Here is a 14,513-nt window from a genome sequence, read left to right on the forward strand (position 1 = left end):
TTAGGAGCTAGACATGTTTACTTCTGATCTATATTATCTATGTTTATAGAAATCTTTAATGTATGTTTATTTGTTGTCTTAGTTATACTTTAAAAACTTCAACCATTCATCATTCTTAATGTAATACTGTAATACCTAAACAAATATATTCAACTATTATATTCAAAATAATAGTTATAATTACTGACTTAGTAGAAGAAAACAAGAAGAAATAAGACCATTAAAGATCACAGATAACTGTCATTTAGTATATTTAATGAGTATCATGAAAAAAACTCAAAGAGATTAGATACAGCCTATTTCTGCAAGTTTATGAAACTTCTCTGTTCTATTGATAAATCTGTTACTGTTTTGCTAATTTTGTGTTTGTGTTTTCAGGTCTTGATGAATAAAATAAAGCTGACATAATTCATCTCAACATAGATTACATTCTCAGTATCTGAAATGTTTTTTATGTAGAAGAGTTGTAAAAATGGAAAGAGAGAAAGTAAATGATGATGGAAAACTAGACCCAGAGATTTCCTCGGACTTTTCCGAACACTTCAACCAACTTGAATTGTTGGAAACACATGGACACCTTATTCCCACTGGCACTCAAAGCCTGTGGGTAGGCAATTCTGATGAAGATGAAGAGGAACAATATGAAAAAAATGAAGAATGGTATCAATTGCAAGAAAAAAAAATGGAAAAAGATCCAAGCAAATTGCTTCTTTGGGCTGCTGAAAAAAATCGGGTAAAAAGAAAAAAAAAGACAAAACCATAATGTAATAGGAAAAGCAATGGCTGTGGAGCCAGAAGACCTGCTCCTAAAATAGATCTTTTCCACCTGTATCTTTGGGCAAATTCCAAACCTTTAGTTTCTTATCTGTTTAAATGGTTATATCTTTTATACAGAATTGTGAGAACCAAATGAAGCAACATAGAAGTACATGCTAGGTTACAAACTCTCAAGTATCTTTTGGGGATTTAAGCATAACTGTGGGCTGGGAATTTAGCTCAGTGGAACCACAACTGCCTTGCAAGTGCAAGGTCCTGAGTTCAATCCCTGGTCCAAAAAAAACTAACTGTGAAGATAGCAAGCAGACATTTATACTTTTAAATCATGTATATTGACTTAGTAGGATCATCCAGGTAAGTATAACTTAGGATATGTATGATGAAATATAACATTTATTACATACTAACTATACTAGGTGCTAGGAGCCTTACTGCATTGTTTTACTTAATCCTCAAGAATAGTTAATATTGATTTGCTCAGAATCATTCAAGTAGAATTAAGACCAGGGCCAGGGATTTAGCTCAGTGGTTCCACTGCCTGCCTCACAAGCGCAAGGTCCCAGAGTTCCATCCCTGGTACCAAAAAAAAAAAAAGAATTAAAACCACAAGTCTGTTCTTTCCATTTGGCTACTTTCACTTCATCTCCCATATCTGTTAATAAGCTATGCTAATAACTAAAAGGGTCTTGCATTTTTAATAGCATTTTGACCCAGAGCACTGTAGCCCAGGAGAGGTCCATAGAGCAAACTGAAAATTACTGCCTCATTTTATTCAGAAGCAACTGAGCTTTTTAATATATAGGTTTCCATGTCAACATTCTTCTGTTAAAAGCAATTTCAGATACTATGAATATTGGTACAGTAATCCTATAATCAGTTATATTTTCCTTACAGATAAAATATTAAATACAATTATAGCATATATATATATATGTGAGATATATTTATATTATTCATATAGGGCCAAAAGTTTTGTGCAGTGAGCTTCAGCTGAGCCAGGAGTAAATGTAGGTTTGATATTCAGAGAATCACATTCTTAGAAGCAACTGAATGTAAGTTACCACTAACTTGTTCATTACTAAATCAGTTACCCTACCCACCCAAAAAGTAATTTATTTTCATTTTAAAATCATCTCCTAACAAGTTTTTACTTACATATTAAGCCACTGGGAAATGGGATAGGAAAAAAGGAATTGAGATGTATTGTGAACATGTACCAGTTCCCCACAAGGAATGTAAACATTATATGCACTACAAATGTGCTAATGCAAAAATGAAAAAAAAAACAAACAAAAAACCCTACTGGACTTGTAAGTTCCTTTATTGTTTTGCTTTGAGAAGCGATTTTATAAGACCTCCTTTTTGCTTTTCAGCTTACTACAGTGCGGAGACTACTTTCTGAAAAGGCCACTCATGTGAACACCAGGGATGAAGATGAGTATACGCCCCTTCATCGAGCAGCCTACAGTGGACACTTCGACATTGTCCAGGAGCTAGTTGCACAGGGGGCAGATGTTCATGCAGTCACTGTGGATGGCTGGACGCCTCTGCACAGTGCTTGTAAGTGGAATAATACCAGAGTGGCTTCTTTCCTACTTCAGCATGATGCAGATATCAATGCCCAAACGAAAGGCCTCTTAACCCCCTTGCATCTTGCTGCTGGGAACAGAGACAGCAAAGATACTCTGGAACTCCTCCTAATGAACCGTTACATCAAACCAAGTCTGAAGAACAACTTGGAAGAAACTGCATTTGATATTGCCAGGAGGACAAGTATCTATCACTACCTCTTTGAAATCGTGGAAGGCTGTACAAATTCTTCACCTCAGTCTTAATGGTTCTAATAATTTTCTTACATTTCTAAGTACCAGTGCCTCCTTCATGTGAGATAGAAAATATTGCCATAATACAAAATTGACATCCAATGTCTTACTACGGAAACTCAGTGGTACTCATGTTTTTCAATCGAATTGCCTGACCTTGATGTCAAAATGTATTTGAGAGTTATTTGGATGTATCTTTAATGATTTTGGTGGAATTTGTGATTTTTATCAGAAGTAATTTTAACTTACCTACATTTAAAAACTTGACACGGGTAATACAGAAACTAAAGATATTTTTGGTGCTGATCCAAGAGAAATGTATTTTTAAATAACCCAAATCCTGGATCTTTGTTGAGTATTTAGTATATTGACATGTATTTTTTTAAGATGAGATAACTCATTTTAATTTAAAAGTCTTAAATACTGGTGCAGTTCAGCTGTCTTCTCTACATTATCATAGCCAATTGCTTTCCTTCCAAACCAGAAAAACTAACACATTAGTGACTTGAATTTTTATAAGTTAAAAAAAAGTAAAAAAACAAAACAAAAAAAGAACTTAGATCTAGAATGTAGACCATTTTCAGGAAAGCAGTTGTTTAATCTGTGAATGTTATATACTGCCTCCTTTACCACAATCACACGATTCTGTGAATAACCCTACCTCACGCTGGTCAATCTACATGATTCTTAGCTCCTATAGTGAATCAGTATGATCTTTTAGACATATACACAGCTATACTTTGGTCCAGGAGATTATGACATAATTTGTCTCCAACTAGTTCTTCCTGCCTAATCCTGCTGGCTTAGGCACTGCTCAAGTAATCTGTGGTGTTCACAGAAAATGTTTGATTTTCCAAGGTCTTCATTTTATATAAGCCGTTACAAAGGCAAAGTGACAAGGAATAAGGAACTCTTAAGACTGAAAGGATGATTATTTTATAGGGTCTAGAACCACTGAGTGGCTCAGCTTTCTTAAAAATCCCTAGAGTGGATAGTGACAAAAAGCATAAAAATAAATATTCAGGAAAAATAAAGTACAAGTTTTGACAATAAAAAAGTCATGAATCCTTTTCTTAACCTGTGTATAATTTTGTTAGAATATTTATTCAAACAGCATGCACTTAATACCTACTCTCTTAGTGTCTCCAGCAGTTTTCCATTGACTATTCAGCCCTCTGTGACTATTCCCTGAAGGTCTTAACTTCTCAATGCTGAAATTAGAATATATACAATGGAAAGAAAACTAAATGAGTCAATTGCTCTTTGCATCCCACCCACCCCACTTTGGGGATTCAACGCAAGGCCTTTGTGCTGAGCTGTATCTCCAACATTTTTATTTTTTATTTTGAGGCAAATTTCCTAGGTCTAGCCTTAGCTTGAACTTGTGATCCTTCATCAGCCTCCCAGGGTGGTGAGATTGAACTTGTATACCACCTTGTTAGTATATTTAAAGTGTTTTCTTAGTACATATTTTCAATAGATAGTGATTACATTTATTATGTACATAGCTCATCTTAATTCTTTTTTTATCCCTTTCCCCTCCCATTCCTCCCTTTTCCCTCTAACTTTTGTTCCCATTTCCATTTGAAAAAGCTATAGTGGTACTCTATTTCCTTTTTTTCTTTGATTCTCTTTTCAATTCCTCCTCCCTTTGTTGCCTTCCACCACCTTCATCTCATGTCCCTCTTCCCATTTATTTATCCTTTATTTTGTTCTATATATATTTTAAATCTCTACCTAAGTTTGTCTCAAGCCAATCCATATGACTCAATTACCTTAGACTAAAATCATTTGGTCAAATACATGTGGCAGTTGCTTGGTTAAGACAAAATCTGATCATCTCAGGAAATTTAAAAATAATAAATGAACTAAATCATTGTGATAATATCATTTTGTGACACGTGGTTAGAGAATGTGCCTCAGTTTCAGAGTACCAATATCTTTTACACAGGCTTTTGCAGAACATAAAAGGTTACTGTTTAATCTGGCCCGCACAAGTGATACCAAATGATAGGTACAGCTGAAAGTGATGGTAGATAAGACCCTGTCTATCCCAGTTATCTAAAGGTCACCAAGCCTCTGGCTGTATTCTTCACTGGGAATAGGTTACATCCATTTTTATATAGTTTCCATTTAAGTATGGGGCCTGCCTTAGACACATTCTCATCGCTGGGTGTGGTGCTAGACACCCACAACTTAAAGGGGGAGAGGTTCATTTTGGCTCACAGTTTTAGTCCATGGTTGGCCAGCTCCGAGGAAGAAAGGCATGGTGGAAGGAACTGGCAGAGGAAAGCTGTTCTCATGGCAGCCAGGAAGTGGACAGCAAGTGGGAGTGAGGGGTGGTGGAGAGGGATACACAGCCTTGCAGGTCACGCCTCCACCCACCCACTTCTGGGTGGACCCAACTCCCTAACATCATATGTAGTACAGCACTCCTGTGAGTCAGTCATCTTTCAAAAGCCTCATCTGTAAGCTAAACATCTAGCTATAAATCAATAGTGCCAACGAAGCCTCCTTGTTTCTGATTGGGAGTTGACATTTGTCTGACCACTCTTGTTTTCAGGCCTCAATGTAGGAGCAAACTGCATATAAATAAGTCCCTCCAAGTTTCTAATAAAATATGTAGCATAAATATTGTTTGCATTCTTTATACTTTCATCAGTATTTACTGGACTCCTTTGTCCATGGAAGGCATTCACAAATGGTGCTTCTGATATACTAGTACTTTTCAGTTTATGCAGTCTAGCTAAATATCTTAGCTTGCAAATAAAATTTTCTCTAATAGTGGGAAGTTTATCCAAAGACTTTTTAAAAATCTTTTTTAAATTTTGAATTACTTCTATGCTTGAGGAAAAGATTGACTTTTGTTATTATTGAAACCATGAAAACAAATTATATTGGTAAACATAATTCACAGGCTTACAGTCAAATTAGTTGGGTTTGCTTTTCTAAATCTCAAATATATTTCACCAGGGAGACTTCCGGCCCATAACCTACCATACTGATGGGACATAGAGTCTTTGCAATAGAGATGTGAGGACATTGATGTGTTGCTATGTGTTGCCATCTATTATGACACCTATAACTATTGTTAGATCACACTCGAGAAACCCTGACACTGTCCCGAGACATACCCCACACCAGAATGAAATCTCTGGATCAACTCTCTTCCTGATTAATGCATATACCATCTTTACCCTACCTGATTCAGGTAGAAATTTATGGAACTGCCTAAAAAAATTCTGATTATTAAATCATCCACCATGCCTTGATATAATTAGTTTATCATGGGAGGCTCTAATTCTGTAGGATTACTAGATGGCCATAAACTTTATAATATAAAATGCTTTCTCTAAATGGAAATTAAGATCTTTGTTTATTAAGTCAAGATAGTAAGATTGAATGTAGGCTGACAATATTTTTAATGCCTTGATATTTCCCTTAGGAGCTCCAAAATAAGTAGGAATTATCTAAATCAGTATCAAATGAAAACAATATGAGCCACATATGTAATTTTAAAGGTGTTCTTTAGTAGCCACATTAAACAAAAATAGTTGAAAATTATGTTAGAAGGATATGATTACAAAAAAAAAAAACATGTATAAACTGGGCTGCACATACCTATAATCCCAGCACTCAGGAGACTGAGGTAGGAGGATCACTGAGTTTGAGACCAGCCTGGGCTTCATAGTGAGTTCTAGCTCAGTATCAACTACATAGTGAGACCCTATCTCAAAAACAAAAAACAAAACAAAAAAAAAGGAGTGGGGGATATGATATGTCAGTGTGTCCAAAATACTCGTTTCAACATGAGATACTAGTAAGCCTTGAGTCTAGATATCCCCCCCAAAGTTCATGGGGTCCTAGGTGGAGCTTTTCAGCAATGGCTGGATCTAGAGTGTGGGATGCTGGGATTAAGGATGTGATGCTAGGATTGATTCACCGTACAGGGTTAAGATTAAGGGTTAGTAGACTGGAGAGAATATAAGGGACAGAAAAAGGGTTGCTGTTGTCACTGCTTGTCCCTTGCTGTGTTCTGCTGCCATGAACTGTTTCTCTGCTGTGCCACTTGGAGCCAGTTGATTATGGACTGAAAGTGCTACAAATAAATTGTGAGCTGAAGTAAACCTTTCCTCCAAAAGAAGAAAAAACTCGAAGACTAAGCAAAATAATTTGGACCATAAGGAAATGAGATTCTAGCAGAAAATGTATTCCTAGAGTGCATCCAAGGCCTTTGCTCGTTCTTTGCAGATCTTCCTGATACCTATTAAAAATGAGTTTTTCAACACTCATAACTCTTTTTTTCCTTGTTTTGAGGTGAATTCTTTAAGATAATACTGAATACAAATATTCATTTTTGTATCATTATTTTATTCATTCAAAACTCAGGTACATCCAATAGTCTTCACTATGAATTTAATGACATGGCCACATACTCCAGTGTCTTACACTGTAGCAAGATGTCTAAGGCAGAAAACCAGTTTTATGAAAGAAACAGCTTATATAATTGAAAAGTTTTCTTTTTTCTTATTGTATTCCACATCTCCACTAGTATTTAAGAATTAGGAAAACACTGGAGAATTACTTTGAGTTCAGAAAGTCACTGTTTCCTAAGCTGTCACTAGCCTTCACACACAGCTACATTAACCAGAGGCAATTTTCAATAATCTAAAGGAGAGAGAGAAGAAAGAGTGAGACAGTGATCCTGACATCATGAGAAACATCACAGTCACATTCAAAACCCTAATTTAATAACTCGTGAATAGAGTATATACTGATTGCACAGACTAAGAAAATGTATACTGATTACAGAGATTTCTATATCTAAGATGTAGCTTTACTGGGAGAAGCATATAAAGACCTGAAATAAGAATCAGACACTTGAGGTCATGTACCTAAAACAAAACAAACAAAAAAATAGGAGGCAGATTTCCTTTTACATGGCTTTGCATATTTCTTAATTGAAATTTGAAGATCTGCAAACCTTATAAGGAAGGAAAAGGTATTAGAGTCCTTTCATCCCTTCTTTTGCTTGTAAGCTCACCCTTGCATGATAAGGTGATTTGGAGTCCATCTAGAAAGTTAACTGTGGTCCATTTCTCAGCCTCCATGTTACTGACATTTGAAGCCAATAATTTTTCCTAAGTGTGTGCGTGTTTTGTGTGTGTGTGTGTGTGTGTATGTGTGTGGTGGTACTGGGGGACTTCCTGTGCCCTGTAAAATGTTTAGCAACATCCCTGGTTGTCCTGAACTCATTAGATGCCACTGGCACCTTCCAGCCCCTTGCCCTTGGTTGTGACTATGAGAAAACATCTCCAACACAGACATTGACAAAGTCCTTGGCTAAATGTCATTAAAAATATCTAAAGCAAGAGATTTTGTAATTTGACCAGCCTCATGATTCTTTTTATTAGCATACAAGTAAATATTAAATTAAGATGTGTTGTCCTTAGATTTTGTTAGATATTTCAAATATTCACCAGTATACATTCAAAAATTAGGTAATTATTGATTGTACTGTACATATTTAATATTTTACTAATGAGATTATTTAAACATCCAAATATTGGACTGAAACATGTAATGAGGAAAATGGAGTTCTACAGTATTGAAAGTTTCCAACTAATAGTTTTGACCTCTAGAAATTTACTCCTTAGATTAAATGAGTTTGTCTGTTTGTTTATTTATTTATTTATTTTTGGTACCGGGGATCAAACTTAGGACCTTGCACTTGTGAGGCAGGCGGTGGCAACCCTGAGCTAAATCCCCGCCCAGATGTGTTGATGTTTTTTAAAAATAATTTTTTGTGTATCAACAGAGATGATAGCCACATTCTAATTTTTTAATCGTGTGCCATTACAAATGTAAATTTTTTGCTGTGTTATTGAATAAAATTGCAATTAAGTCAACATGTAGAATTTGCTTCTAGAACGTAGTGTGGGGAGGTGAGAGTTGGAAAGGGTTAGTGACTGTACCCCTGCCACAGAGGGTAGTGGGGAGGGAACAAGGAGGTTCAAGTGTAAATAAGAAACAGAATAAACAAAAAAGTAGAATACCTTTGATTATTAAAAATTAAAGTTCTTAAAGAGCTGTGTGTGCTGGTGCACGCCTGTAATCCCCGCACTTGGGAGGCTGAGGCAGGAGGATCACTGCAAGTTTGAGACTAGCCTGGGCTACACAATGAGTTCCAGGGCAGTTTGAACTACATAGGGAGACCCTGTCTCAAAAAAACAAAACAAAACAAAAATTAAAGTTCTTTCAATTTGCTATTTGAGTGTAAGAATCATACAGTGTAATTTATTTTGGCAACTGCTTTACAAATGAATTCCAAGATGAAATACTTAAAAATCATAAAGTACAAAAATATATTTATGTCTTTATTGGCATCCCTCTAGTATCTTTAGCATGAATGAAGTAACCACATCTGAACTTTATAAAAGTTATTATATATCTACAAAATGTGGCATCCCAAACCAGTATGGTAATATCAGTAGTTAGAACCAGGAGTGCTTGCTGTGGGCCAACTGGACGGCAAGTGCTTCACATCCATGATCTCAGGGGAGCTTCACAAGCATCACGTGCAGTAGGCAGCTCTGTTCCGATGAGAAATGGGGCCTAGAAAAGTTAATGGCCCACTGTCATGCAGTCCGTACCTGACAGAGCTTAGTTCCAACTTTGTGATTCCAGCACCCTTGCTCTTCACCACACACTAATATGTGATATTGATTGTATCTGTAAAGGTGATTAAGAATGCATTACTCAATGCACATTCAGTGCGTTTTCTTTGAATTAAATTCCCACAAAGCTTATGTTAAAAAAAACAACAACTTTTTTTCTGGTAGTATTTTTGAATGTTGCTATTTGCATACTGTTATGGTTTGGATAGAAAACTTCCTCCTAAAACTTCAGAGGCAGGGCGCGTGGAAGGTGATTGGGTTATGTGGACCTACAGGTGACCCGCTGCTAAGATGTGGGGCCTGGTTAGAGTGCCTGGCTCTTCCGTTCTAGCGCTGCTCCCTTGCCTCCATGATGAAAGCAGCTTTTCCTCCACTGTGCATCTCTGCTGTGCTGCTCCTGCCTTGGATCCTACTGACCAAGAACCGAAAAGTGAGGCAATATAAACTTCTCCTTTAAGTTGTGGGTGTTGGTATTGTGTTCCGGTGATGAGAAAGTTACTACGACACTTACCACCAGTCAGTCTGCCAGTAATTATAATAACAAATATTTTGTAACATTTTCTCTTCCCCCCCCACCCCAGTGCCAGGGACTGAACTCAGGACCCTGTGTTTGTGAGGCAGGTGCAGTACCACTAAGCTAAATCCCAGACCATTTTTTCTTTAATATTGATTTCATGTGATTCATGTATGGTAGACTTTGAGGGCATGCAAATTACTACTAGGAACAAATTATATTTGTTTTGAAAGTTTTTGTAGATATTTTAAAATCTGATTATTTGTATATACATTTAAAGTATGTATATCATATATCCATATATAAAATATATAGCCATAAACAAATTTGTTAATTTGGTTTCTCCTTCCATGTAAAAGTCCTTGCTTTTTTATTGTACATAAATTTCTTTTTTGTTTAATTGAAAGAACATTTAACATGAAATTTACCCTCTTAAAAATGCAAATACTTTAGGGCTGAGGATTTAGCTCAGTGGTTCCTCGCAAGTGCAAGGTCCCTAATTCCATCCCCATCCATGGTACAGGAAAAAAAAAAAAAAGAAAAAGTAAATACTTTGTATCTTGATTATGTCGGTGGTTTGCAGGAGTATATCATTGTCAAAAAATCACTAAATTCTGAAACTAAATTAGGTCCACTTCAGTGCCCACCTGTAAGAAAGGACAATTTTTTGTTGTTGTTGCTTCAACTTGTCTTTTTGTTGTTGTTTTCCACACACATTTTTTAAAATGTATTGTTCTGTTGTGTTCACATGATTCAAATATCAAAAGGATTCTTCCTCTAAATTGCCTTTATAATATGAGAATGTATCAGTATAAAATAATAATATGTACTATATAAAGAAGAATTCACTTTTTAAAAAAAATCACTGAAAAAATAAATAAATTTTTAAAAAAATCACTGAATACTGTAGTACTTTAAGTAGAAGTTTTTTTTCTATGTTAGTTATTCTTCAAGGAAGTTGAATTTTAAAGGCAGCTTTTCAAAGATGACTATGTTATTCTTTTGTTATTTCCATAACTATCAGGGCTACATGATGACTTTTCACGTTTTAGAGCTGGAATTTTATGAAGGCCTACAGAGTACTGTGAGTTATAAACAGACAAACAAAAAACATTTGACCAATTCAATGGAATTTTAAAATCCCAAACAATAAGGTTTTTGTAAGAAGCAGTTTCTCCATTAAATGACAAAATAAGAAATAAGATAATTGCCTCCCAATCAAGTTTACTTGGCAGCATTCAAAGTTCATAAGTTCGAAAAGATGGCTCATTACTTTATAAGAACGATTTGGCTGGCTTTTAAAATAATTTAGATCAGGACTGTTAGAATCTAGATTAAGGTATCAAATCTATTATAGCATTTATTTCTCTGAGGAAAAACTGATAGCATTGAACATCTGCTTATGCAGTTACCCCAAAACAGAAAAAAGAGCAGAAAAGACTGAGATGATTTGAAACTTTCTGTAAATCCATAGAATTAAACAAAGTGTAAAAATTAACCCACCAAAGTTTTTAAAAAAACCACTAAATGATATTAAATTTAAATACAAACTTGATAAGATATTAGCGTTTTAGCTCTTTAATAAAGATATCACGTTTTTACATTGAGTGTACTTTTTTTTGTAAGAGTTAAGTATTGAGTTTTGTCTCCATCTAGTGGACACGTTCTTCTTTTTCATTTCATTTCCTTGAAATTTAAAAAGAAGCCACCACGTTTTTGCTTATTTTTAGTTTTGTAGAAGTAAAAGAACAGAAACCACAGTTCATTGCCAAAATAGTATGTTTTAATTTTTTTATCAGAAATTTATGCCTAAGAGAATTTGCAGTGGTATCTAATTGAAGACATAAATTAGTTATAAATTTAAAAATCAAAGACCATTTAGAAAGAAACAAGCTACCCAAATTAATATTATTACAATTGACAAGTTATCTCCAGTTTTTAATATTGGAGGAAAGAGAAAAACAGTAATTTTATGTTTGTTACTTGATCAAATAACTCACAATTTTGTGAGTAAACATATTCAGACTAATTTATTTTTTCTAACTAAAATTCACTTATTATAATTCTGTAGAGATATACTATATATTCAGAAAAAGTAGAAATCTTTGAAATCTTTTTTTTTTTTATGTACTGGGGATGGAACTTGGGACCTTGCCCTCGAGAGGCAGGTGGTAGAAACACTATGCTAAATCCCTGGCCCAAAATGCAGAAATCTTGATGACTATAGAAAGTAAGCACACCCACATAACCAGCATCCAAGCCAAGATATACTCCCTCTTAGGGTTCACTCAAAGGAAAACACTATTTTATCGCCATCACTATTGCTTAATTTTTGCCCACATAAATTGAATCATTTACATTTATGTACATTTGCAGATTTGTTTTGTTTTATTACTAGGGATTAAACCAAGGGACTTTGTACTGAGCTACACCTCCAGCCCTTATTTTTAATTTAGTGATAGGGTCTTGAAAAATTGCTAAGTTGCCCAGGCTGGGCTTGAATTTGTGACCCTTCCTGCCTCAGCCTCCTAGAGTGCTGGGATTACAGACATGTGCCATTATGCCTGCCTACTATGTGCATTTATGTTTTTGGTTTATTTCAGTTAATGTTAAATCTGTGAGATTCATCCATATTTCTACACATAGGAGTGTTTTTTGTTCAGTGTTGTATTCTGCTACATGAACATACACAAATATATATATTATATATATATATATACACACACACACACACATTTGGATTGTTTCCGATTTGGACCTTTTATGAATAATGTCTGGGAATATCCTAATATATGGCTTTGGTGCACATATTACACACTTCAGTACATACCTAGTACATTCTGTGGAGCTAAAAGAGTATACTTATATTCAGCTTTAGTAAAAAACTGCCAAAACATTTCCTCAAAGTGGTCATTCCAGTCTAGTCTATACTCTTACTAGCAGGGAATAAGAATTCCTATTGCTTCATGTCTTCCCAATCCTTGTTACTACAGGGTTTGTTGTTTCTTGTTTGTTTAACAGCTATTCTAGTGGGTGCATACTAATAGCTCATTTTACTTTCAGTTGCATTATCCTGATGACTGGTAATGTGGAACAAATTTTTTCATGCTGATTAGTTATTTAGAGCTCCCCCTTTACGAAGTTCTTTTCCACATTCTCCATTTTCTTATTGGGTTGTGAGCCTTTTCTTATAGATTTGTAGCAGTTCTTTATATACTCTGGGTATTCGTTATTGGTTGACTATATGCACTGAAAAAATATTGTCCCAGTCTCTGGCTAGATTTTTCAGGTATATTATTTCCTTTTGTACTGGGGATTGAACCCAAGACCTTGACACATGACAGGCAAGCACACTATTACTGAGCTACCTCCCCAGCCCATTTTTATTGTGAGACACTCTTACTGCACAAGCTGGCCTCAAACTTTCAACATTCCTGCCTCCATCTTCCAAGTGGCTGGGATTACAGGTATGTGTCATTCTGTGTGTGGCTGACTTTTCACACTCCTACTGGTGATTTTAACAAAGAGAGTATGCTAATTTTAATGATTTCTAATTTACCTATGGTTTTTCTTATTTTTGTTTCTTGTCTAAGAAATATTTGCCTACTCCCAAGATCATGGAGACCTTTTTAAATTATAAAATATTTTACCTTCAGTGCTTTTTTTTTTCTTTTCTTTTTAGAGAGGGCTTTGCTATGCCGTTCAGGCTGGCCTTGAACTCATTATGTGTAGCCCAGGCAAGCCTCAAAACTCCTGGCAATCATCCTACCTCGGCCTCCCAAGTGCTGGGATTACAGGCATGCACCATCATGCCCTGCCTGAACTTCAGTGCTTTTGATTTAAGATTCTTGTTTGATGTGTGGTAGAAATCAGGATTTATTTTTCCCAAGTGAATGCCCAATTTATCCAATAATACTTGGCTTAAAAACCTCCCCCAGGGCTGGGGATTTATTCCAGTGGTTCTGCCACCTGCCTTGTAAGCTCAAGGTCCCAAGTTTGATCCCCGGTACCAAAAAAATAAAAATAAAAATAAAAAAATAAAAACCTCCCCTGTTCTAGTTACTTCCTGATCACTGAGACACAATTCCCAAAATCCACAACTCTAAGGAGGAAAGGTTTATTTTGGCTCACAGTTTGTACAGGTTTCAGTCCATAGTTGGCTGGCTCCAAGGCAGGGTGGCACGGTAGAGGAGAACAATTCATAGCATGGCACTGGGAAACAGAAAGAGAACAAGGAAAGAGGGAAAGAGATAGACCCTTGCAGGCCACAGCACCAGTGACCTATCTCCTCGAATCAGGCCTCACCTGCCAACATCACATTTAGCTATAAACTCACTGGTGGACTAATGTACTGATTCCATGATCCACGCACCTCCCAAAATCCCACCTACATGAGATTCTATGGGGCTATCTAAATACAAACCATACCATCTCCCACCCCCAACACACAAACACTCCATAGTATTGATGTTTCTATCATATATGTAGTGATCTCACATAACTGGGATCGTTTGTAGACTCTTTTGTTCCACTGATCTGGTTGCAACTACTAAATTACTGCACTAGCCAAATGAGTAAAAAATAGTTGTCTCTGGGATGCAATGGAGACATATAGAATCTTCTGTATTTAGTTACAAGTCTTATAGAACCATTCAATGCTATATTGCACATTTAATTTTTATAAAATTACACAACATAATTCTTTTTTTTTTTTTTTTTTTT

General features: G+C 35.7%; 1 protein-coding gene across 1 annotated transcript in view; it reads left to right on the forward strand.

The window, feature by feature from the left end:
* Positions 1-3,874, forward strand: part of Ankrd49 (ankyrin repeat domain 49) — a 7,069-nt gene extending 3,195 nt beyond the window's left edge. Inside the window, exons 2-3 of the mRNA XM_010633664.2 lie at positions 379-733; positions 2,151-3,874. Of these exons, the coding sequence (XP_010631966.1) occupies positions 473-733; positions 2,151-2,612 (723 nt within the window). The 5' untranslated portion in view covers positions 379-472 and the 3' untranslated portion in view covers positions 2,613-3,874. The remainder of the gene's footprint in view (positions 1-378; positions 734-2,150) is intronic.
* Positions 3,875-14,513: the final 10,639 nt, after the last annotated feature.

The sequence above is a fragment of the Fukomys damarensis genome, unplaced genomic scaffold (assembly GCF_012274545.1).
Source record: "Fukomys damarensis isolate Sample0158 unplaced genomic scaffold, DMR_v1.0_HiC HiC_scaffold_16, whole genome shotgun sequence".
NCBI classification, from domain to species: Eukaryota; Metazoa; Chordata; class Mammalia; order Rodentia; family Bathyergidae; genus Fukomys; species Fukomys damarensis.